The sequence below is a fragment of the Felis catus genome, chromosome A1 (assembly GCF_018350175.1).
Source record: "Felis catus isolate Fca126 chromosome A1, F.catus_Fca126_mat1.0, whole genome shotgun sequence".
Classification (NCBI taxonomy): Eukaryota; Metazoa; Chordata; class Mammalia; order Carnivora; family Felidae; genus Felis; species Felis catus.
In genome coordinates, this window is record NC_058368.1 from 70,947,997 (window position 1) to 70,974,346 (window position 26,350).

Here is a 26,350-nt window from a genome sequence, read left to right on the forward strand (position 1 = left end):
CACCATGGGGCTCAAACTCACAACCCTGAAATCAAGAGTCATATGCTCCACCAACTGAGCCAGTCAGGTGCCCCTCCAGTCCCTTTCCATGGCAGCCTTCACTCACAACATCACATCTCTTCTTCTTGAATGTCCAAAACCATGGTATAAAAAGTAAAAAGGGTTGTGCAGGAGCACATGGCAGGCTAGGCAGTCTGCTGCATTGCTGGTGGGAATAGAATTTAGTACCTTTTGGAAAGATAGTTTGGTGAAATCTGCAAAGAGCATTACAAGGGTCATGCCTGCTATCATTTTTAGCCTTCTGAGGACAGAGGCTAATGGAAATATGTGGCGTTTTCTCCTTGAACACTGGGTCCCCAGCCCACCACCCAGCTAGCCCTGAGTCTGTTCTTCCCTGCATTAGCTTACTTATCCTGAGTCCCTCTATATGCGACACACATTGCTGAGAGTACACATATAGGAGTGACACAGATCAGGCACCTGCTCCCCAGGATCCTATGCACTGGAGTGTAGAGTTGTATGTGCCCAACAGTAGCTGGGGCTGACTTTGGCAGAAAAAGAATTTCTTTTTTTTTTTTTTTAAACGTTTATTTATTTTTTTGGGACAGAGAGAGACAGAGCATGAACGGGGGAGGGGCAGAGAGAGAGGGAAACACAGAATCAGAAACAGGCTCCAGGCTCTGAGCCATCAGCCCAGAGCCCGACGCGGGGCTTGAACTCACGGACCGCGAGATCGTGACCTGGTTGAAGTCGGATACTTAACCGACTGCACCACTCAGGCGCCCCGGCAGAAAAAGAATTTCTGAGAGCGGTGTGGGCAGGCTGGAGAGCCGAGCTTGGAAAACAGGCAGTGACAAACACCTGAGAACACGGCCAAAGTCAGGCCAAGATACCCTCTCCTGCTGCCCTCAGCTCTGACATCTCTGGCCCCGCCATCCTTGGGCACTTGCTATGGCCACCTCCCTCCTTTGCCACTACCGGGATGGGAAAAGTCTTCCCTGTCCTCCATTTTGCCTCAGCCTCTCAAGGCTCCAGTGCCTGTCTGTAGCATCTCAGTGGCCACACTGTGCCATGCATCCTCACCCTTGCTTTTGAGCCCTTGGGTTGTCTACTCTTCATCCACCAAATAGGAAGGATGTTACTATATGGGATACCTGAAATGGAAAAATTCTGTTCTGTGGAAGAGACAATAAATAGGCAGTAAAAGAAAGACAATAAAAAGTCAACAGGCTGGGGCACCTGGGTGGCTCAGTCAGTTGAGCATCTGACTTGATTTCAGCTCAGGTCATGATCCCAGGGTTGTTGGAATTGAGCCCCGTCGAGTTCCACACTGAGCATGGAGCCTGCTTAAGATTCTCTCTCTCCCTCTCTTTCTGCCTCTCCTCTGCTCACCTGCTGTCTTGTGCTCTCTCTCTCAAAATAAATCTAAAAAAAAAAAAAAAAAGTCAACAGGCCAATAATTAATTCATTTCAAAAGGAGAAAGCCTGTGAAAGGAACAAATAGGAATATGGAGTTGAGAATCAGGAGTTTGATTTAGATAAAGGGGTTGGTGAAGCTTTTGCTGAGGAGGTAACATTTAGACTTGAAGGATGAGAAGGAAACATTCATGCTTGGATCCGGAAGAAGAACCTTCCAGAGAGGTGATAGCATGTGGGAAGGTTCTGAGATAGGCAGGAAAAGTATGGCTCAATCAGGGAACTGGGAACAGATCCCTGTGATGGAGGGTAGTAGCAGAGGGGGATGGGTGGGCTGGCAGCCAGGGGCTTGTTGGCCAGGGTAAGGTATTTAGGTTTTAATGTGAGAACACCTGAAAGCCATTAAAGGATTTGGAGCAGAGGACTATCATGATCGCATTAACATTTGTAAAGGTCCACCCTGACTGTGGTGTGGGGGAGGAGGCTGGACAGGGCAGAGAGGACCTGGGATGACGATGGGGTCTTGGGGCAAGATGGGGAGATACAGTGTGAAGGTGTGTGGAAGGCATGACTGGTTATGTAGGAATTGTTTTTGGGTTCTCCAGAGAAGCAGAGCCAATGGGATATATCTTTGATGTGTGTGTGTGTGTGTGTGTGTGTGTGTGTGTGTGTGTGTGTGTGTGTATAAGTTATACATGTATTATAAGGAATTGGCTCACGCATTTATGAAGGCTGACAAGTCCCAAGATCTGTAGTCAGCAAGTGGGAGGCCCAGGATGGCCAATGTTATAGTTGCAGTCTGAAGGCCAGCAGGCTTGAGACCCACGAAGAATTGATGTCTCAGTCTGAGTCCAAAGGCAGGAAAAGAAATTCATGTCCCAGCTGGAAGACAGGTAGGAGGAATTCCTTGTATTTGGATTGAGTGCCAACCTTTTTGTTCGATTCAGACCGTTAACTGATTGGCTAGGGCTCACCCACCTTAGGGAAAGCAGTGTTTTGCTCATTCTACCAATTCTGATGTTAATCTTGTGCAGAAACAATTTCACAGACACACCCAGAATGTTTGGCCAAATATTTGGGCACCCATAGGCCTGTTAAATTGACACGTAAAATTAACCATCTTAGTATTATTAAAGTCCTATTATAAAGGCACTGGTAAACAGCTTGAATACATCATTGAATGTATGGTCAATACTGAGGTTGATCAGTACACTAAAATTTTTTGTTTGACAAATTTACTTGAATTTAACAAAATGATTTAGAATTAATTATGTGACCTAAGTTATTATTATCTTTATAATAATTGCTTTTTAACTTGGTTTTGAATTTAAGAAGTGATGTAATGACCCTGAATCAAGTTCTTATCTTCACTTGGTCAAGTCTGGACTGCCATTTAGATGATTCAAAGAGAGTATTAGATTCTGAACTTAAGGGATCAAAACATTTGTGTTTATGAAATGACAGTAGGGATGTGACAAGGGAAACACTCAGAAGTCCTTGGCCTTCCATGTTTCCAGCTGAGCCTGCCAGCCTGTGGTGCTTGCTGAGGGTCACCCACGGGTGAGGCAAAGTCATCTTAGAGCTGGCTATCAGGGTCAAGGATAAGATGTGGAGTACTCAGAGAGGGTCTCTGGACCTTGGTCCCCATGTTTTGCCCAACATTGGCTTCAGAGAACTTCTGCTTGTGAAAAGAGATCTCTCCAGGCCTCATCCCTCTTCCTGCTCTGCCCACCCAACATTCTGGATTTGGACACTTGCCTGCTTTATCGTTGTGCTTTTTCCAGGGATCTGATCCCCTAGTGATAACTAGAAGCAGATCTGGGGTTGAAAGCAGCGTCCAGCCAACAGGCCCCAGTCCCTGACCTGTGTGTACTGACATAAACTCCTCCCTTCCCCAGGTCATCCATTGTCAACATTTTCTAACAAAATTTAATATGATATAATAAAATCTAATTGCTATTTAAAAAACTCCAGTTGCTGTATAAACACATTTCACGTAAATAAAAATACATTTGTTAAATAAGCCAACAGTGAGTTGGCCCAGCGTTTGTAAAACTGTCTGATCTACAGGGCTCTTCCTGGAATATGAGTTCATTATAACTTCAGAAGCAAAACAGCATGAGTTTGGACGCTTTGTTAGAGCACTGGTGGGCTCTCAGGAAACGAGAGGCTGGGTGACTGGTTTTTGTTAACTTGGGATTCTGTCTGTACTACGTTCAATTTAGTCCTTCTTTTTCAAGATTTGGGAATTTCCCTTCAGATCTAGTTTGTTGAGTGTTTTTATCATAAAAAAATTGTCAATTGCTTTTTTCTGCATCTGTTGAGATGATTGTGTGATTTTTATGAAAACTGTAAATTCGAGTTAAATTGGCTCCAAGTAAGGGTTAATGTGACTCCTTGGAAAATACAGAGTGGGTAAGATTCATCAGGATCCCTGGGGCGCCTGGGTGGCTCAATCAGTTAAGTGTCCGACTTGGGCTTAGGTCATGATCTTGCAGTTTGTGAGTTCAAGCCCTGTATTGGGCTCTGTGCTGACAGCTCAGAGCCTGGAGCCTGCCTCAGATTCTGTGTCTCCCTCTCTCTCTGGCCCTCCCCACTCCCTCTCAAAAATAAATAAACATTAAAAAAAAAAAAAGATTCAGCAAGATACCTGGGTCCAAGTCAGGGGCACTGTAGCAAAACTCAACTGATGCAACCGTTTGGTTGCCTCAGGGGTCATGGGTCATGAGAAACTACTAAGTAAGAGTACAGTGTCGCTCGTCTTGGAGTACTCTTCCTCACTGCATTGCACTGAGGATGAGTAGAAGTTCCTAAAGAGTTGGAGGCCAGGCAGAATCTTCCCCCAGTTTCATCACTTGGACTCCCCCCATCAATCTCCCGGCCAGCAAACTGTGCTCAGCATCCAGAGTAGCTTTGAGTCCTATTGGTGGTGGAGATTTTGTTTACTTTAAACCCCCGTCCTCTCTCACTCCACTTCCTGGGAGCTCCAGATCCAGCCCCTCAAGCTATCGGAAATAAGAAAACTTCCTTCTCTGTTAACAAAGGCAAGCTTATCATTTCACTGTGGACTTGGTCCATACTTGGACTTCACACTTGGACTCTAATTTGAAGCTCCAAGTTGATCAGGGACTTCATGGCTGTTCACTTACCACCACCACCTTCAAGCCCCTGCAGGTGGTGGCCACTGATTTAGTGGGTGGGGGATGGTATAGAACATCATGGTTTCCAAGCAAAGAAAACCACAATGCCTCTCAGCAGTATCATTCCCCAGTCACTTGGGTATTGGGAAATCACGCAGTTGGTACTCAACTCGTGGCCTAAATATGGTAGGATTCAATTCTGGCAACTGTTGAAGTCCAACAACCTTCAGTCCTTTCTAGGATCAGTAAGACACTTTGGTTGTACTTGCAAACCCTGCTGCAGAGGTTCCCTCTCTTGACTGCACTTGGACTCTCCTTGGAAGCTTTCAAGAAACACTGATGCCTGAAACTCACTGTGAGGCTCTGATTTAATTGGGTTAGGGTGTGTGGACTGGGATTTTTTTCTTTTTCTAAGTTCCCCAGGTGATCATAATGTGCAGCCACAGTAGAGACCTCTGTACTAGCCATTAGCTACATAAAGAAACCACCAAGTTGGGTTCAGAAATAACATACCAAATTGCACATCTTAAAGTGGACATTGGCTTAGTTGATTATTACCATTATTTCAAATATTGTCAGCAGTTTGTGTGTTAATTTTCTTTTTAGAAACATTTTTCTTTAAATGTGGATTTTTTTTTTCTGGTTTGATGCATTTTCAGTTATGATCTTATTTTCATAGCATCTGCTTGTATATAATGGTAGCACATGACTCAAGAGAAATTTTTGTTGGAGCAAAATTTCCTGTATTAGGGCAGTGACTGCACATTGGAATCATGTGGCGACGGTCGTCCTCCAACTGAGCTGCACGTCAGAATCACGTAGGGAGCTTTTAGAAGTCCAAGAGCCAGGCTTTATCTCAGACCAATGATGCCAAATTTTCTGTGGCTGGAGCTTTAATGTCAGCATATTTGAAAGTTCCCCAGATGATTTCAAGTAGTTACTACCATGAGGGACAGGAAATTCTCACATGAGGATGGGTAAGAGACCAATAGTGCTGGTCTGCAGTCACACTCATGTAAGTGGCAAGGACTTAGCTCAAATATATGTATTTGAGAGACGCTGGCCATATTACCAGTGAATTGAATTTGATTACACTGGGTGAGGTCCAGAACTTGACCATTTTTAAAAGGTCCCTGAGTGATGGCTATATTGAATTCTAGGTGGAAAATCCCTGTAGCATTAGGGATACCTCTAGTTATATTAGTGGCTAATAAAAGTGTATCAGGTGGAGGAGAAAAGGGGGAAAACCAGAACAAGGCCAGGAGGACCCCCTTTCAGCCAGAAGAACCCCTGGACTTGCTGAAGGATACATTACCCCCAAAAAGGTCCTTCTGTAGAGAGAACTCACCATAAGGCTACCAGATTTTTTCAATTCATCTTAAGCCCCTATTTTGCATATTGTTTGAATACATTTACATGTTGACTATCAAGAGGCCCTAACTTCAAATATGTAAGATAAAATAAAAGAAGTTAGCTCTTGTCACCTACTGCAATTATATTCATACTCAGTAGTCAGTGCTGAGCACAACTCAAGTAGGGAACAGATTTTGAAACAGCCAGAGATGGGGAAGGAGAGGACATACCAGCAGTACGGGGAGGAAGGAGGCTTGGGGACAGATGCCGAGATGGGCTTTGGCCACCTTCCCAGTGCCAGCCCCCTCCTGGATCTGAGAGTCCATGATAGAACCAGAAGCCCAGACCCCCTCTACACCTTTATTCTTTTCATTATTCCAAACAGTTTTGCTGCCTTTGATCTTTTTCCCTTGAGCTTCATTATGTACAGCCTTTAGCCTTCCTGAGCTGCTTGCAGGCCATCCTGTGGGTGCTCTTCCCTGGACCTTCCGGGCATGTCCTTTTTCTTTTGTGGCACCTCCCCACAGTGCTCAGCACAATGTGAGTCAAGGCCACTGTGTACAGTTGTGTGGGGTATGCCCTGATCAGGGGCACTTACAGGGAGGCACGCATTGGGGCTGAGCTTCGACCTGTCTCCATGCACCGAAACATGCTGCCTCGGGAGCAGAAGGCATCTTTTTACCCTTCCACCTGCTGGAAAGTGTGAGGAGGCACTTTTTTCATATTCGCACAAAGGAACCTGACGTGTGCTGGTGGAGGCCCAGTGCAGGTCCCTCAATGGGTGCTTACGAAGTGCTTACTGAAGGAGTGAGTGAATGAACAAACGAACAAATGAAGGAGCTCAGTGGAAGGCAGGATCGATAAGAGCCATCTAGGTCTAGGTTTATGAGGCCCTAAACTCAGATGTAAAAACTGTGTTTGTGGAAAGGATGGAATAAACACAGAGAAGCAGCAGCAGGCAGTGGGTTGGATTCAAGTTTCCAGGATGGCAAAGGAGAGAGGGAATAAAAATGACCTCCTACCTGTAATGACCACTAAAACGTGACTCTTCCACAAGAAGAATAAGGACAGTGTGTTTGCAAATCAGCCCTACATCCCCACCTCTAGATTGCCAACTGTTTTAGATGGTAAGGTAATGTGTGAGGCCCTTGCTGAGCAGGGTGGAGGAGACCTCATCCTGCCCTTCCCTCAGCTCAAGGTCTAGTTGAGGGTGCTGGAGACAAGACTCTCCTGGTGCAGGGCTGTGCCGACCAGCATCACATATGGGTGACAAGCTTCAGATACTCATAGTAGCTGTAAGTGCATGATGCTTTACTGCTTGTGGTGAGTTCTCCCCTGTACAAGGTAGCTTGTATATTGCTTCTTGCTGATGAGGAAATTAACACTCGGAGTGACATGGCAGCTTGCTTCTCATCCCATCTTCTGAATGTCAATCACAGCATTGGGTTGAACCATGTAAAATTACCATTTTTGTAGGTCAAAAATGGCATTTAGTCCCTAAGTTGCATTTGGTCCATCTTAACACTTTTTTGAGACTTTTCGAATGGTTTTATTGATTTTTTTAAGCCAGTTATGAAAGGAATTTTTTTAAAAGGAGTGATGCTCTTTCTAGTAAATATGCAACATAGGAAAAAAGTGTGCAGAAGCAGAAAAATCTTAATCCCCAATTCTATAGTTCAGAGGCATCCCTAATAACATTTTAATGTATTTCCTTTCAGATATTTTTCTTTGAATTTTTTACAAAGTTGAGATGTTATTGCATATATAATGTTACATCTTCTGTTTAAAAATACAGTAATTGGGGCACCTGGGTGGCTCAGCCAATTGAGCATCCAGCTTTAGCTCAGGTCGTGATCTCACAGTTCCTGGGTTGGGGTCCCACTTTGGGTCCCCTGCTGTCAGTGTGGAGCCCACTTTGGATCCTCTGTCACCCTTTCTCTCTGCCCCTCCCCTGTTCATGCTCTTTCTCAAAAATAAACAAACATTAAACAAACCAATAGTTATTGTAACATTAAATATTTTTATAAGCATAATTCTTAACAATAGCAGCATATTCCATTGAATATACATACTATAATTCATCCAACTTTTGGGCCTGAAGGTTTTCAGTTTCTTAATATTGTACATATCTAGTCTTATTTCTAGTTACTTTCTTAAGATGGATTCCTGTCTATTAGTTCGGTCGAGCAGCTACAGCAGGATATCATAGACTGGATGACATAAAAAACAGGACTTTATTTCTCACAGTTCTGGAGGCTAAGAAGTCCAAGATCAAACCTCTGATAGATTTGGTGTCTGATGAGGACTCGCTTCCTTGTTGTTGGTTGTAGATGTCAATCTTTTCGCCGTGTCCTCATGTGGCATCGGGGAAGGGAGCTCTCCGGGGCCTCTTTTCTAAGGACAGAACCCTTAAGACTTAATCACCTCCCAAAGGCCCCACCTCCAAATACACTGGGGATTAGATTTCAGCATACGAATTTGGGGGAGACACATTCAATCTATAACAGTTCCCAAAAGGAATTTTGTCAAATAACGTGAAGTTACTGGCTCAAAAGGTAGGAAACTTTTAAAGTTTTTTGATTTGTATCATCAATTGCCTTTCCAGAAAGCTTTGTGCCGCTTTGATTAACTTTGCCTTGATAGCAGAACCAGTCCTTCGCTGGTTCTGGTTTGGTTATGAGTGATAAATCCTATAAGAGTTTAAAGAAGAGAGAGTTTATGTTTATTTATTTATTTTTGAGAGAGAGAGAGAGAGAGAGAGAGAGACAGAGTGAGCAGGGGAGGGGCAGAGAGAGAGGGAGAGAGAAAATCCCAGCAGGCTCCACACTGTCAGCATCGAGCCCAGTGCAGAGCTTGAATTCACGAACTGTGAGATCATGACCTGAGCCGAAACCAAGAGTTGGACGCTTAACTGACTGAGCCACTCAGGTGTCCCTTAAAGAAGAGAGAGTTTAAAGAATAGTTAAGAAAGGCTCAAGGTTGGAGGGGACCTTGAACTGAACGTGAAGGATCCTTAATGTTCAAATAAACTGAGAAGGAAGATTTTTCCATCAGAAGCACAGCAGAAGCAAAGGTATTCTGGAAACAATGATTGCAGCATGTTGTACAGACAGTCATAATCTAAGTTTCCTAGGGTAGATACTTACTGAGTAGGAATAATGAGCTGTAAGTTGAGGAAAGGAATATCAGCTGAGAGTGAACTTAATCGTACAGGTAGTGAGGAGCTGTTGACAGTTTTTGAGCAGGGGAAGATATGAGCAAAACACCGTTTTATTTTGTTTTGTTTTGTTTTTTTCAAAACACCGTTTTAATGATTGTAAATACTATCCAAGAAACCAAAAACATCATTAACAGTGACAGGAGACTTTTTTTTAAGTTTATTTATTTTTGAGAGAGAGAGAGAGAGAGAGTACAAGCAGGGGAAGGACAGAGAGAGAGGGAGAGAGAGAATCCAAAGCAGGCTCCACACTGTCAGCACAGAGCCTGATGAGGAGCTCGAACCGACAAAGTATGAGATCATAACCTGAGCCAAAGTCTCACTTAACCGACTGAGCCACCCAGGTGCCCTGGCAGGAGATTTCTTAAGTGATCATCTGTTTTAAATTACACTTCACTGTGGTATACAATGGAATGTTAGCCATCAAAAAGAATAAAATCTTGCCATTTGCAATGATGTGGGTGGAGCTAGAGTGTGTTATGCTAAATGAAATCAGTCAGAGAGAGATAAATACCGTATGATTTCACTCATATGTGGAATTTAAGAAACAATCAGAACATAAGGGAAGGTGGGGAGAAGAAGGAGGGGAGAGGGAAACAAACCATAAGAGACTCTTAATGATAGAAAAAAAAACAGGGTTGATGGAGGGAGGTGGGTGGGAGATGGGCTAGATGGGTGATGGGTACTAAGGAGGGCACTTGTGAGGAGCACTGGGTGTTGTACGTAAGTGATGATTCAATGAATTCTCCTGAAAAACCAATATTGCACCATTAACTAAAATATAAATAATTTTTTTAAATAAAATCAGACTTCATATAAACATGTTAGGAATGATTTGCTCTAGAGCTTAGCATATGATGGTGGTATGATATACAGCATGAGCTATGTCTGGGAGCTCAGTCTTGAGATTCAAATAGTGTAGCTTGGGGGCGCCTGGGTGGCTCAGTTGGTTAAGCATCCGACTTCAGTTCAGGTCATGATCTCACGGTTCTTGGTTCCAGCCCCACATCAGGCTCTGTGCTGACAGCTTGGAGCCTGGAGCCTGCCTCAGATTCTGTGTCTCCCTCTCTCTCTGCCTTTCCCCTACTCATGCTCTGTCTCTCTGTCTCACAAGAATGAGAAAATGTTAAAAAAAAAAAAAAAACAATTCAAATAGTGTAGCTTGGAGACCACAGTGGCTGAATCCAAAATGGCACTCAGAAGCTATTTCCTATGAAAGAAATCTCAGTTTTCATGAAATGAAAGTCAGTTGTCAATGGGACAGAGAAGTCCAGATATTTACTCTGTCAGGTGAAGTGAGAGGTATAGGAAGGACCCATGAAGCTCTTTCCACTAGAGCCACTCTCATCCTCTTTTTGGGTTTTACACGTGTGGTTACAACAAATTATGGTGAAAAGTAATTTTGACTCCCCCCCCCAAGCATTTCCTGGTAAATAAAATTTCATCTCCTTTAATTGTGTTTTTACAAATTTTAAGGAAATGAATATGTTGCAACTTTTGGTTTCCAGTGTGAATAAGTAAAATGTGATTGTTACTGTTACATAGTTATATTTTCTCCCTTTTTAAAAGATAAACCAGGGGCCCTTGGGTGGCTCAGTCAGTTGAGCATCTGACTCTTGATTTCCACTCAGATCATGATTCCAGGGTCATGGAATTAAGCCCCATGCCAGGCTCTTCACTGAGCCTGAAGCTTGCTTGAGATTCTCCCTCTCTACCTCTGCCCCTCTCCCCAACTTGCTCGCTCGCTCTCTCTCTCTCTCTCTCTTTCTCTCAAAAAAAAAAAAAAAAGCTAGATATTTTCAGTCAATGCAAAATGATGACAGTTCAGTTGTTCTTCAGTTCACTGGCCATAATATATTTTTGTTCATTGTATGTTTTATATTAAATAAAGTGTCTTGTAAGACATGTACACTTTTAAAACCCATCTGTATCTCACCATACCTCACGTAGTACAGTGCTTTTGCTATGGAAAAATAAGACTAAGACTCAAGTTTTCTTGTGTATTAAGATTGGCCACAAGAAGGAATGGGGGGGGGTCACGCATAGAATTGGTTGGCCAAAGAGTGAATGATTTTTCTTGAGATTCATTGTCACAAGGCACAGTAATCATGACAGAATATTACAGCTTTGTAAAATACAGATGGCATTAACTTAGGATAAGTACAGCTGACACGTTTTTGGAAAGGATGATGCAGTTTACTCAGGGCAGAGTAAAACATAGGGCATTTCTGACTTGCTGTGGCTTTAACCTTAACTGGGTGCTTCATGACATATAGCTTGTCTATTATGGAGAGGACTGACTTCATGAATGTATGACCTGCACCATCACACATGGCTCTGTGCTTAGAAGGGTCTGGTGCTTGGTTTGATGTTTTTCTGTCACCACCTAAAATTCTTAATAAATTTTGAACAAGGGTCTACATTTTCATTTTACTCTGGGACCAACAAGTTATGTAGCTCGTCCTGAATGTGAAAACTGATTTCACCTTCCTTTACCACATATTATGGGCCAAACCATAGCACCTAATTATGGATCAGGTTAGGCGCGAGGGCTGCAGTGAGCCAAACAAGCTTCTGGCCAACAACTCTTATTTCCACAGGAGGCTAAACTGAATGCAGTAGGGAATGGAAGGAGAGAGAGAGCAGAGGTCAGAAGCAGGCAGGGGCTACTGATATCCAGACCTAGTTTTCTCATTAAGAACAAACAGCATTCTCTATGCCCACCACCCACACCTGCCAGGCTCTCGCTAAGCACTTCATGTGCCTTATTTCCTTTCACTGAAGCCTCTCAATAGTCTGCAAAATTAGTATCGTTTTTATAAATGAAGCACCTGAAGTTTTCAGTGATGAAGTTGGCCACCATTCCAGAGCTAGTAATGATCTTTTCTCATTCGTTATCTATTCTGCTCACTTAAGAAGTGGCCAGCCATCCTTGTCTGTTGTTAACATTGAACTTGAATCACTTCTTTGCCTACTTTAGACTCACTGGCAGAGAGAGGGCCATACACTAATGCTTAACATAGGTTGTTTATTTTCTGTTTTTAGTTTCATATAATTGAAGATAGTAATGTTATTTGGGACCTTCTGGATATAAATTTCCTTTCTTTTTGTCCATGGGTACTATCTAGATAATATACTAATATTGGAAGTGTTTTTCCAAGATGAAATTGGTACACACTTGTTTTCTCTGAAGATCGTCTCAATAAACAGTGCTATGTATTTGTTAAACTTCAGCCAAGATGACATTTTGTTTCTTGGTTATTTGTGTTGTTGTTCTCCTAGTTGTGCTGTGTGATTGTGATCTGCTGAAATTAGCTTATCATGTTTTCGGTTTTAATTTTGCATTAAAATAAGGTTTTGCAAAAATTCGTAAAGAGATCCTATTTTAGACTAACACCAATTATGTCTCCTGCAGGAAACCACTTCTGGCAGCTGATGTGCCCAGGGTTGGATACAGTTCCTCCTCCAATCACAAGTACATTCCCCGGAGAGCAGTGCTCTATGTACCTGGAAATGATGAAAAGAAAATAAAGAAGATTCCCTCCTTGAATGTAGATTGTGCGGTGCTCGACTGTGAGGATGGTGTTGCTATGAACAAAAAGGTAATAGCATGATTTTTCCTTAAGATGGGAAAAAGCAATGGATTGCAATTTGGTGCTGTCTTGGTAGCATTGCTCATTAGTTGGAAAGATTCTACCATACTCACCTTTTGCTATTTACTGATATATTCTTGATCAAGCCCTCATAGGGGTTTTGAATGTGTCTCTTTTCTCCAAGACAAAGGAAGAACCCAACCAGTGTATACCTTCAGTATATGTGACTGTGTGTATATATTGATAGAGAGATAGACACTGAATCCATTGTGGCTATGATATTTACCAGTTTGGGTAAATTATCTAATCTGAAATTTGTGTTGTAAATTTTTAGAGCAGTAAGACACAATGTGGAATTCATGTCTTTTTAATATTGAGTAATGGCCTTATGGCTTCTGGGATAAGTGCCAAGAAAATAAAAGATAGTCTTCTATGAATAAGTCACCATTTTCCCTACTTAATTTAAGGGAAGCTACACACAGAACCTTAGGGTTGCAGCTTTGGGCTGATTTCCTCATGGCCTGACCACAGAACTGAGCCTTAAAATATATCCAGTTGTAAACAGGTACAAAAGGTTCTTACTGGGTGGTAGCAGAGTGGGTGCTTTTTGCTTCATTTGGTTTACTTAACTTTATTTTCCAGCTTTTTATAATGAACATGGATTTATTCAGTAATTAGGTGAAATAATTAGGTGTAAATCATTATAACAATAATTTATGTTTGCATGGAACTTTTTAAGTTAAAAACATGTTTTTACTTGACCTTTGTCTGTCCCTAGACAGTGAGGCTGTCTGGGAATAGATTGTGGGGCTCAGGGACAGAGGGAGTTGGCCATCTGGATTCATGCCTATCTGGATACTTTCTTGTCTTAAATGATCTGAAATAGCATGGCCGTACTGTACAACTTTCTTGATTAATTGCTCTCCTTGGAGATTCTAGCAAATATTTGCCTTAATTAAAAAAAAAAGAAGTTAATTTCTAGCATCTTCCTAATGGTCAAAGCAAGACTTTCCAAGTATTTGGAAAAGGATTAGAATGAGCGTGTGGAATCTAAAGCGTCTCCTCAACATCTTTGGCATGCCCCAAGGAAAATACAATTAATCTTCTTTCTCCCAGAGATTAAGGTAAATAGGCCTTTTCTTGAAGGATATAATGTGCTTCCAGTATGCTCCCTTCCAAAACTCATGTAGTGCACTCTAAGATTAGATACTAAATTGTAATTTCAGTTCTGTGTGACCCAGGGCAATTCACTTTACTTCTTTGCCTCCATTTCTTATCTATACTGTGGGATGACAAAATCTTCTTTTGTCAGGGACAGGGATTATTATGAGGAAGAAGTTTGATAAAATGCCTGGGAGTAGCTTGATTTCCTATAGGAAATAGATTAGATAAATCCTGTAGTAATCATGATTAGAGGGGAATTTATTTTAGCATGTAGCACAGTGAGCCATTAGGTGCCCTGATAAACTTCTAATTATATTCTTCACAAATCTTGAGGCTATCTTCCCGTATCCACCAGAGGATGTTTCCTTCCACCCAGATAAGTTTGAAATATGGTCCATTATTGCCTCACATTTTCTTACTGTTCACTGGTGTTCTCAAGCTCATCCTTGTACCCAGAGCCACTTCTTAGGAGGAAACTAAGGGAAGGGGAGGGAAGAATTCATGATGGGTGAGACGTGCCCGCCATCTTTGCGTCTGTATCCAGACAGTGTCTTCATCAGGACGCTTCAGTTCTCTTAATGCAGTTAAACTTTCCATTAATTGCTACTGTTTTATGCATGCTGAGCTTGGGAGTCAGTTGAATTTCCCTTTCTTACCACAGAAAGTTCTGGCAAACCAGGCTAGTGCTTGTAAAAAATGTTTTCTTAAACTCTCTATCCAGGACTTAATTTTATCTCATATATGTTATTTCCTAGCCCTTGCCTATCAAGGTCTTTTTGGATTTTGATTTTATTATCCATCATTAATAGCATTTGAGAATTTGCCAGGCATTTAACAAGTTTCTGATGGAAATGTTGAAGAGGTTGGAGCCAAGTATTGAACAAGCATGCAACTAGAAGCTTCTGATCATGTTTTATTTATTTATATAGTGCTGACTGACATCCAGGCACTGTTCTAAGGGCTTTAGTTTCATAAACAACCCAGTGAGGTGCTACTGTTATACTCCTTCTACAGATAAGGAAACTGAGGCATGGAGAGGTCAGTTTCATGGATCAATACTGTGAATATGGTCATTCGATCACCCAACTTTCCTAAAATCCAATCTTTTCATGAGGATATTATGAGAGATTTTTATCTAATGCTGTTTCAAAATGAAGATACCATCCCAATTTACCTGCCTAGAAATACCTTCTCCCCCTGAAACTTGCCAGAAAAATGAGGTTAAGTAGATGAGACTTGATCTTGAAGAACCTGTATCAGTACCTAGTTGTTACCATCTTCTTTTTGAAGTGCTGGAGATAGAAAAGTAGTTAATAGCCTGCTTAAGATTCTCTCTATCCCTCTCCCTCTGACCCTCCCTTACTCTCTTTCTCTTTCAAAAAAAAAATTCGTTTCAGATATTCTTTTTTTATTTTGCTCTAATTATAGTTTTGCTAAACTCAACTGTTACTGTCTAATCAATATTTTTCCAGTATTAGAACTTAGTTGCTTCATTTTATATCTCAATTTATTTCTTTTTTATTAATAGGCTAATTCAATATTTCATTTGATTGACACTGTGGAGTATGGGCTTGTAATGAAAACAATAAGAGTTCTACAGAGCAGTTTATAAGTGTATAATACCTTCCAGCAGGCTCTAATCCTGTCCTGCTAATCCAATTTGTGTTTAAGTAGCTCCTTCATGTCAAGGATGGCACTAACAGCTCACCTTCCCAAGTATGGATGATGAAAAGACTGTCTCCATACCCCTCTTATCTTTTTCTTTTCATTGTTAAATGCATGAGGAGATATAGGACTGCATAAGCCACTGCTTGCTGGGACACAGTGAAAATAAGCCAAGTAAGGCAGAAATTTCTGGTGAATCTCCATGACACTTGGGCAACACCAAGAAAGTAGGAGTGGAATAAAGAGAGACAGGATTCCAGGACTGCTATTTTAGTTGAGTAAATATTTAAGGAAATATTTAAATATATTTAATATGTAAGTTTAAAGATGTAAATTTAGATACTCAATACTCAGGCACTGTGACAAGGAGAGGAACCAAGACGATTGCATGATCCCCAACATGGAGGACTCAAAGAGTGGTGGTGAGACACGCAAAATGTAAATAATTATAATCTAACCAGATAGGTCTATAAGAACATATATTTTTTATTACCATTTGGTTCTAAGTATTTTTTTAAATGTTAATTTATTTTGAGAGAGAGAGACAAAGAGTACACACATGTGCAGTGGAGGGAGGGGCCGAGAGGGAGACACAATCCTAAGTGGGTCCATGCTGTCAGCACAGAGGCCGACTTGGGGCTCAATCCCACGAACCCTGGGATCATGACTTGAGCCGAAACCAAGAGTTGGACACTTAAATGACTGAGCCCCAGGTTCTAAGTACTTTTTAATTTGCATTTTGATCTCTTGCTTGAGCCAGGAGATACTAAAGAGTGCTTCCCAAACTCCCTGTGGTGAAGAACCAATTTGGTTATTTTTATTTGTTGTTGTTACTTTATTTCATTTTTAAGCATTTGTAATCTATTGCAGATGGATACTTTTATAAAATACAAAAAAAATGAATTTCTAGAAAAATTAAATGTTGCTTGGATGTCATAGCATTGTCGAGTACTATGGAAGTTTCTAAATTATTACCCACCCATTTCATACTTACCTCCTAGTGTCATGGTCATGATCAGAGTTTGTGGACCCAGAGTGGTCTGCAAACCACAGTTTGAGTAGCAGGGACTAAGAATTTTTAAATTTTCAAGCATATGAGAGATGTCTTATTTATTCTTCTATTGCTTACCTCTATTGCATGATGAATAGAGAAGGTGATTTGAATGGTGCTGATTTTTAAAAATTTGTTGAGTTCTGGGGTGCCTGGGTGGTTCACTTGGTTAAGCATCTGACTCTTGGGTTTAGCTCAGGTCGTGATCTCATGATTCATGATTTCAAGCCCTAAGTCAGGCTCTGTGTTGACAGTACAGAGCCTACTTGCAATTCTCTCTCTCCCTCTTTCTGTCTGCCCCTCCCCTGCCCACTCTCTCTGTCTCTCTAAAAAAGAAAGGAAAGGAAAGGAAAGGAAAGGAAAGGAAAGGAAAGGAAAGGAAAGGAAAGGAAGGAAGGAAGGAAGGAAGGAAGGAAGGAAGGAAGGAAGGAAGGAAGGAAGGAAGGAAGAAATTTGTTGAGTTCTGCTTTACATGAGCCATTTTTGTAACTGTTCCATGTGTGCTTAAGAAAAATGTGTTGTTTCTGTTTAGTAGACTAGAGTTCTATGTATTTTTCCATTAGACCGAACTTGTTAATTATGTTGTTCAAATGTCCAAATCTTTACTGACTTTTATGTGCTTGATATATCAATAAGTGAGAAGCTAGTTGAAATTTAGCCTCCAGTAGAGAATTTACCAGTCTCCCCCTATAGTTCTATCAATTTTTGCTGCTGGTAGTTTGAGCCTATGTTATTGGGTATATAAAAATAAGAATTATTATATCTTCCTTTTATATTGAATCATTTATAATTATGCACTGACCTTCTTTATCCTCTAAAATGCTTTTGCTTCAAAGTTTCTGTGGTCTGGGGCACCTAGCCAGTTAAACAACCCACTCTTGATTTTGGCCCAGGTCATGGCTCATGGTTGTGAGATTGAGCCCTGGGTCCACTTTGCACTGAGAGTATGGAGACTGCTCAGGATTCTCTCTCTCCCTTTCACTCTGCCCCTCCCCCACTTACACATGCTTGTGTGCACATTCTCTCTCTCACTCTCTTTCTCTCAAAATAAATAAATACACATTAAAAATAAATAACATTTCTTGGTCTGATATAAATACACCATGTTTCTTTTGGTTAGCATCTGCCCAGTGTATTGTTTTTAGCCTTTTGCTTTCAACCTTTCCATATCGTTATGTTTTAAATATGTCTCCTATTGTTTTTAAAATTTTTATACCCATGTGGACAATCTGTGTCTTCTAACTGGAACATTAATCGACTTATTTTTTTTTTTTTAAGTAATCACTACACCCAACACAGGGCTCAAAGTCTCATGACCCCAAGATTAAGAGTCACATACTCTTCCAACTGAGCCAGCCATGCGCCCCTTCACTTATGTTTAATGTAGTTACTGATAAATTTAGATTTATTTTTTTTTTAACGTTTATTTATTTTTGAGGCAGAGACAGAGCATGAATGGGGGAGGGTCAGAGAGAGGGAGACACAGAATCTGAAACAGGCTCCAGGCTCTGAGCTGTCACCACAGAGCCCGACGCGGGGCTCAAACTCACAGACCACGAGATCATGACCTGAGCCAAAGTCAGCCGCCCAACCGACTGAGCCACCCAGGTGCCCCAATAAATTTAGATTTAAATATACCATTACTTTTTGCCCTATTTTTCTCACTTATTTATTTTCTCATCTTTTCTGCCTTTTAAAGATAATTTTACTTTTTTGGTTTGTTTTCTTACTCCATGTTCTTCTTTTCATTTAGAACTTATGACTGTATTTCTAACTTTTATTGGTTACTCTTGAAATTTTACCAGGGTACTTAATGAAGCCTAAAATTTACCTGTTAATTCTTGTTCCTGGACAACACAAGAATTTTAGAAAACTTTAAATCCAGTCATCTCCCTTACAATTAATGCTATTTTTGCTTAGTATTTCAATTATATCTTTTTAATCACACAAATTTCATATTATTACTATCATTATTTTATATATACAATTTTTATTTAAATTAACCTATATGCATTTTTTAAATATTTGTTCATTTTTGAGAGAGACAGTGTGCATACGCATGTGCACATGAGCAGGGGAGGGGCAGAGAGGGGGGGACAGAGGATCTGAAGTGAGCTCTGCACTGACAGCAGAGAGTCCAATGTGGGGCTTGAACTCACCAACCAGGAAATCATGACCTGAGTGAAGTCAGATGCTTAATCGACTGAGCCACCCAGGCACCCTGAGATTAACCTGTGTGTATATATTATCACTTCTTTACCTCTCTCATTATTCCTTCTTTTACATTTCAGACCTTATTTCCAGGTCATCTTTCTTTCTCCTGATGTGCCCCCTTCAGAATTTCCCTATAGCAAAGGTTTGTTGATGGTGAACTCACGGTTTTTATTTATTTGAAAATGTCTTTGTTGTTTGGCTAAATAGAGAAATCTGGATTGACAGTTATTTTCTCTCAGAACTTTGAAGATATTATTTCATTATCTTCTCATTTCTCTTGTTGCTATTGGGAATGCCACTGCCAGTCTAAAAACGAGGTTACTTGCCTCTTCTTCTTTGGCTGCTTTTTTTTTTTTTTTAATGTTTATTAATTTTTGAGAGGGAGACAGAGCACGAGCAGGAAGGGGCAGAGAGAGAGGGAGACCCAGAATCCGAAGCAGGCTCCAGGCTCTGAGCTGTCGGCACAGAGCCCAACGCGGGGCTCAAACTCCCGAGCCGTGAGATCATGACCTGAGCTGAAGTCGGACACTCAACCGAGTGAGTCACCCAGGTGCCCCTTCTTTGGCTGCTTTTAAGATCTTCTTGTCTTTGGTGTACTGAAGTTTACTAAAATAATGATGAGATGTTGGCTTATTCCTCCTTCCCTTCTTTCTCCTTTTCCTTCCTTTACTAAGTATAAGTTGTTTTTCCTATGTTTATGGATTCATGTCTTTTATCAGTTCTATAAAATTTCCACCATTAACAATTCAGATGGTGCTTCTATTCCAGTGTTTCTATTCTTTCCTTCAGAGATGCCAAGTAGACCTATTTAAGAGCTTTTCATTCTATCCTCCTCGTTTCTTAGTGTCTTTTCACATTTTCTGTCTTTGTATCTGTCTATGCTACACTGCTGGTTAGTTCTTCATATCTTACCAACACTACTAATTCTCTTCAGTGTGTTTTATCTATTTTATGTATCCTCTGAGTTTTTAATTTTAATTGTTATAATTTTCCTATATAGAAGTTCTATTTGATTTTTTTTCATACCTACTTGGTATATTCTGAATCTATTTCAATTATTTTGCCTTTAAATCACGTTTTGTTGTTCACTGATTCATACTCATGATATGAACCCATCCATATTGATAGGAATTATTCTTGGGAATCCTAACGGCCTAGAGTGGGAAGGTTTTCCTTCAAGGATAATTTGTGTTTACTTTTGCTGGGAGTCAGGGATATTACTGATTTGAAGCCTCAATTTGTTCTCCCCCACTTTACAGTGATTTCAGACTTAGTATCCTGATACTAGGTCTGATACAGGTATTTAGTTCCAAGCTTTCTTATTTTTCTGACGTTTCGTAAATCAGAAGTTAACTCAGTTTTGTTGTTGTAGTTGTTTTACATTGGCCTCTGGAAAATTCCCTTAACGTTCTTATGAGCCCAGCAATGTATTAAAAAGTACTTTTATTGAAATGTATCCATTTTATGGTTGGATGGCTCTTTAGAGAATGTCGTTTGCCATATTACCAAAGTAAAGTACCCATCCTTTAAAAATTTTATCGGGGCCCTTGGGTGGCTCAGTCGGTTAGGCATCCAACTTCGGCTCAGGTTATGATCTCACAGTTTGTGAGTTTGAGCCCCACATCAGGCTCTGTGCTGACCACTCAGAGCCTGGAGCCTGCTCTGGATTCTGTGTCTCCTTCTCTCTCTCCCCTTCCTCCACTTGTGTTCTGGCTGTCTCTCAAAACTAAATAAACATTTTTAAAAATTTAAAAAATGTTTAAATTATAAACTTGAAAAGAATCTAAGTCTAAACTTAATTAAACTTAAATTATAAACTTGAAAAGCCTAAAATTCATTTTTACACATAAAAAGTCGAATAGTTTTGAAATAAAGCAGCCCCTAAACATCATTCCATTTCTCCTCTCCAGAGGCAGTGCATTTTATCTCTTCTAGCTTATTCTTGTGGCATTTATTTCCCTATGTCTAAGTGATACACTTCTTGACTTATTTTTTCAGTTTCAGGCATGATATTGACTCCTTGCTATAGGATTTACCCGCACCACCACCACCCTTAATACTATATGTGAATTTCCTCATCCCTCAATTATCCAATAAAATTATATATAACTTTTATAAGATTAGTATCTAGTGTAAAAACTATTTGGAGTTTATGTAGCAGTAAGCTGATTACCTTTTTTCTCTGCCAACCTGTTGTTTACCCTGAAGTTTGTAATTATTTTTTTTTCCTCTGATTTCGTTTTGTATTCAGTTCTCACTAATTCAAAACTCACCTCTTCACTAATTATCTAAATCTTTTCTAAATATGTTCAGAAGCATTCAGTATTTTGTTTCATCTTTTTGGGGAAATGTCTCCTTTTGTCTTCTGATCCCTTATAGTTGTTCCTGAGAGAAAGTTCCCTTCTGAAGGACAAAAGCAACTTATATGAACATAGTATCATTTTGTTTTTCTAATTTGATTTGTAAGTAGTGGAGATGTGTTAGGATTTATGGTCATGTGGGGTCTTTACTTAGCCTTTAAGAAGCCAAAGAAGGGCTGAATTGTAATTTAAGGAAGGCCTTTCTGTGGGAACCTAAGGTAATAAAATCTGGGATGTCACTTGTGGGCGCCTTGATTTGATACCAGCAGCCCAGTTCAGTGGAAAGGGTAGGGGATTTGGCACCAGAAAACATATTGAAATGTCCTAATTTTAACACTATCTGACCAGGAAACTCAAGTCTCAAATTTCAAGAACCTCTGTGTCCTTATCTGGCCCCTGAGATACGCGGTAATGAAACCTGCACCACATACCACAAGACCAGCTGTGAGGCTCAAATAGAAAAGCACTTTGTAAACTCTCGAGTGCTATATAAATATTTGTTTAAGTAGTGGTATCATTCTTAAAGGAATAAAATTTAGAAAATTTAGAATAGATAGCATATTCCTTAAGATGACTTTTTCACATAGAAGAATGTAATTTGACGGTTAAGAACACAGATATTAGAGTCATACTGCCTATATCTGGATTCTGGTAACATCTTGTCCTAATAGTGTGACCTTAAGCAAATTACTCTACTTCTCTGTGCCTCAATTTTCCCTCTGTAAGCACTGTATGAGTGTTTGGTAAATATCTAAAGAGCAATTGTCGTAACTATACTCCTGGCCAAGGGCCTGATGCATCAATTCAAGTTTCCTTATAATGCCAAGTTTCACTGGTATTGATTCACACCTTAGATTCTTGATTTTTGTAGGGTAATATAGGTCCCAGGTAGGTTTTTGCTCTAGATGTGATGGAGTTTGCTAATTTTGCTATTTTTTTAAACCTTCCTCTAAAAATGGTAGACAGGGCACCTGGGTGGCTCAGTTAAACAGCCAACTCTTGATTTTGGCTCAGGTTATGATCTCCCAGTTTGTGAAATTGAGCCCCACATGAGGCTCTGCAATGACAGTGTGGAGCCTGCTTGGGATTCTCTCTCTCTCCCTCTCCGTCTCCCTCTCCGTCTCCCTCTCCGTCTCCTTCTCCGTCTCCTTCTCCGTCTCCTTCTCCGTCTCCCTCTCCGTCTCCCTCTCCGTCTCCATCTCTCCCTCTCTACTCCTCCCCTGCTCACCCTCACTTTCTCTCTGTCTTTTTTTTTTTTTTAATTTTTTTTTTCAACTTTTATTTTTATTTTTGGGACAGAGAGAGAGAGAGAGAGAGAGAGAGCATGAACGGGGGAGGGGCAGAGAGAGAGGGAGACACAGAATCGGAAGCAGGCTCCAGGCTCTGAGCCATCAGCCCAGAGCCTGACGCGGGGCTCGAACTCACAGACCTCGAGATCGTGACCTGGCTGAAGTCGGACGCTTAACCGACTGCGCCACCCAGGCGCCCCTCTCTGTCTTTTAAATAAATAAACATTTAAAAACGGCAGATAGATAGGGGTGCCTGGGTGGCTCTGTTGGTTAAGCTTCCGACTCTTGATTTCAGCTCAGGTCATGATCTAGCATGAACTTGCGAGTTCGAGTCCCATGTCAGGCTGCTCACTCACAATGCGGAGCCTGCTTGGGATTCAAATCTTTCTTTTTCTTTCTGCCCCTTCTCTGCTCTCTCTCTCACTCTCTCAAAATAAATAAATAAACTTAAAAGAAATACAAAATAAATAAAAATGGTAGACAAAGAAAAGACTCTAGAGACAAAAATAACACGTTTTCTCTCTAGTTCCCTCACAGATTTCTTAACACTAGGTGGCTAGAGACAACTCTCCTAGGAATATCTCACTTATTTTTTTCTTAGGAAGCCAGAGAAGAGATTCTCTTTCTTGAGCAGCTAAGTAGTAAATTTTTACTTTGCATTTCTGTGCTGGGTACTTGAACAGTTTTTGGCAGAAAGGGAGTAAGAAAATGGTAAAGAAAAGTATCCAAATCTGCCTGTGAGGGCTGGGCCCCGTGAGAATGGTTAGAGCAAGGGAGATCTAGGCTGTGGTCTGTGTCCAGAAAGACCCGTTTACAATGACATTCTCCATTATGGGAAACAGAAGGAGGAGGACTGTCACAGAGCCTCCCTCAGCAGACTGTCGAGGTGAGCCCCTGGTTGGGGATTGGAACAGAGGCCCCCTTCCCCACCACTTGCTCTGCTTGCCATAGGACCTAGGACTTACAGGAGGATCCTCCTGTCAAAGCTGCCCACCATCGCAAAAAGCAAGAGGAAGCCATTTGCCTTCTAAGCAATAGCCAGTGCCTCAGAAGCCCCATAGGATCATTCTATGAGGCCATCTTCTTTGAATGCTTCTGCTCTCTCTATCCACCTTGGGTATCAGGACACATGTGAGGCCTAAAGGAAGGTTAGTGGTTGTGATGGAGACAACAATTGGGGGCAACACTGCAAAGGCAAGAGGAGTGCAATTGTGTCCCCAGCAGCGAGCCACTTTCTAAGTTCTCTTCACAAGCAGTAATTTAAAAAGCACTCCTCATCACTTGTCAGACTGCAGAACCCGGGAGTCATTGCATTTGCCAGTATGAGTTGCTCATTAAGAAACCCCAAATATCAATCAAGGTCATTGGCTTATTATCATTTGAGAAATAGAAATGCGATTTCCTGACAGTCATTTAAAGCCAGTTAACTTTTGAGTTCCTCCGTAATGCCTTTAATTGTCATACGGATGGAAGATCCTTTTCTACCCCAAATGCACATATTCTGGCTAATCTATGCTTTCTCATTTGGCTTCTTTTCGTGCACAAGTGTGTATGCACACACACACACACACACACACACACACAAGTTCACAGACACCAAACTCCTATTTGTACTTACAGTAAGCACACACAAATCCACTTGGCTAAATTCTATACCTCCGTGCTGTTACTTCGGTTGAAATAAATTCGTAGAGTAGTGAGGTATATCCTCCCCACAGGGAGAAAGCTAACTGATGTGCAAAGAATGATTAAATGTATACAGGGGTGTGGGGAACTCACTCTTCTTCAATAGGGGTGGGAAATTGGGATGGAAGGCTCCTCTCCCAGGGGCTGTGCCTTTAGTAAAAGACTTGAGAGCTTGGGAGATTTCTTCAATAGGAATTGGGGTATCTGTGAGTCTTTTTGGAACAGTATGGAAAGCTGAACTGTGCTTAGGAACTCTGCAAGGTGTTTTTGATCCTTAAACGTTCTGATATAAAAACCTATCCAGGTTTTCATAAAAGTAGTAAAGTGTTTTCAGTCTTTTATCAATCCCTTCATGCCCTTAAATAACCTTTCCCCTTTTGTGGAGTAATTGCTCTAACCTCCCCCCAAAAAACCCTGACCTTCCCCCCCCACCCCTCATTGTTTATTCTTCAGAACAGGTTCTTCATAATGCAAGGATTCAAATATCTCTATTAGGGTCATAATCATCAGCAATTTCCATTTAATGAACTCAACAAAATCTCTTTACAAAGAAATGTAGGCTTCAAATCACCAGTTACGTCTTTTCCTGCAATTCCTAGGAATCCAATTAAATAAGACAGTATCATATATAATATGATATACCTGACTATGGAAAGCCCAAGCCTACAACAGATCTTTGAGCATAAAATTAAGATTGAAAGAAAGGAACCAAGTTTAAATGAGCTAAAACTTTATAAAAGTAGAAACTATAGTCATTTCCTCCAAAATGAAGTAAGATATAACTTGGAATCTATAGTGAAAATCATTAAACATGCTTATTCCAAATTTAGCTACCAATTAAAATCTCTTCTTTTTTATCAAGGAGCCACAGGTGATTTTCACAAAATAAACCCAGGAGGTTTCAGTTTGCTAAATCTCTGTGACTAAAGAACTGAGTACACATAGCTACCACCAAAATGAAGGGGATACAACATGAAATTTTGCAGCACAACATACTTGGTATCAAAAAATCGTGTATTTTTCAAGTTTTCTTATTTCAGTGGCCACAATTTGTAAGTATTAAATACCACTATATTTTCTTTTTAAAAATTTTTTTTTAATGTTTATTTTTGAGAGAGAGAGAGAGAGAGAGACAGATTGCAAGTGGGGAGAGGGGTGGAGAGAGAGGGAGACGCAGTATCTGAAGCAGGATCCATGCTCTGAACTGTCAGCACAGAGCCTGATGCAGGGCTCGAACTCATGAACCGTGAGATCATGACCTGAGCTGAAGTCGATTGAGCCACCCAGGTGCCCCCCCCACCATATTTTCAATAATAAATTAGTGGGTATATTTTAAGGCATAATTTAACATTTTGATTTAGAGAGGTGATTAAGAATTAATATACTTTTGCCATGTATTTTTAAATACACCAGAGCTTCTCAGGATGATGATAACTTAATTCTTATTCAATACCTGCTGTGTAGGTTCGGGAAGATGGTGTTTTAATGGGAAAAGAAAAGTAAAGTGTGGCTTGTCAGAGGCAAATGTCAAGTCAAAAATTAACCCAAGGCATTACCTGCCTCTCTAATAAAGATAGGCTGCCTGTTTCAGATATGTTTTTGCAACTTTTTCCCATTTGATCAATTGTGCTAGCCATTCAGGGGTCATGAATTAACCTCCAGAAGTTAGCAGTTGTGCCCTGAATTTCCACCTAAATCTAGTCTAAAAAGCACATATTCTCGGGAAAAGTATTGATTAGCTCTAGATAACTACACTGAAAAGACCTTCCTAGACATGTGTCAGAAGAGCAAAAGCCTAGAGAGAAAGATGAGCCAGGGAGCTGGCCTAAGATGAAAGTAGGCTTTGCAAAGATGCCTCAAGTTTTTCCAGTAGAGGATGAATTCTTAGAGCCTCCCAGGATAGAAAAATGAAGCTAAGATTGAACCCCAGTAAGCTTTTCAACTAAGCCATTCATCCACATCATCTAATCACCTTTCCCTAGTAGCAGGGGAAGGCTGATGATCTGGCCCAACTGCTACAGGGTATGAGAATGTCAAGAGCTTCTCTTTCCTGGAGCTGTGGATGGCTAGATACATGGGGGGAAGGAACGTAGGAAAGTAGAGCCAATAAATGGAAGGAAGTTCCAAGTAGCCTGTCAAAGCAAAGGATCCTGAAGTGAGTATGAAGCACCCAAGTTTGGAGTCAAGATACGAGAGAACTCC

At 40.8% G+C, this 26,350-nt stretch overlaps 1 protein-coding gene across 11 annotated transcripts in view; it reads left to right on the forward strand.

Annotated features, from left to right (window-relative positions):
• CLYBL (citramalyl-CoA lyase) overlaps positions 1-26,350 on the forward strand; it is a 266,697-nt gene that overhangs the window by 132,742 nt on the left and 107,605 nt on the right. For all 11 annotated transcript variants that reach the window (XM_011280713.3, XM_019829047.3, XM_045055400.1 and 8 more), the window contains exon 2: positions 12,542-12,728. In XM_011280713.3, the coding sequence (XP_011279015.1) occupies positions 12,542-12,728 (187 nt within the window). The remainder of the gene's footprint in view (positions 1-12,541; positions 12,729-26,350) is intronic.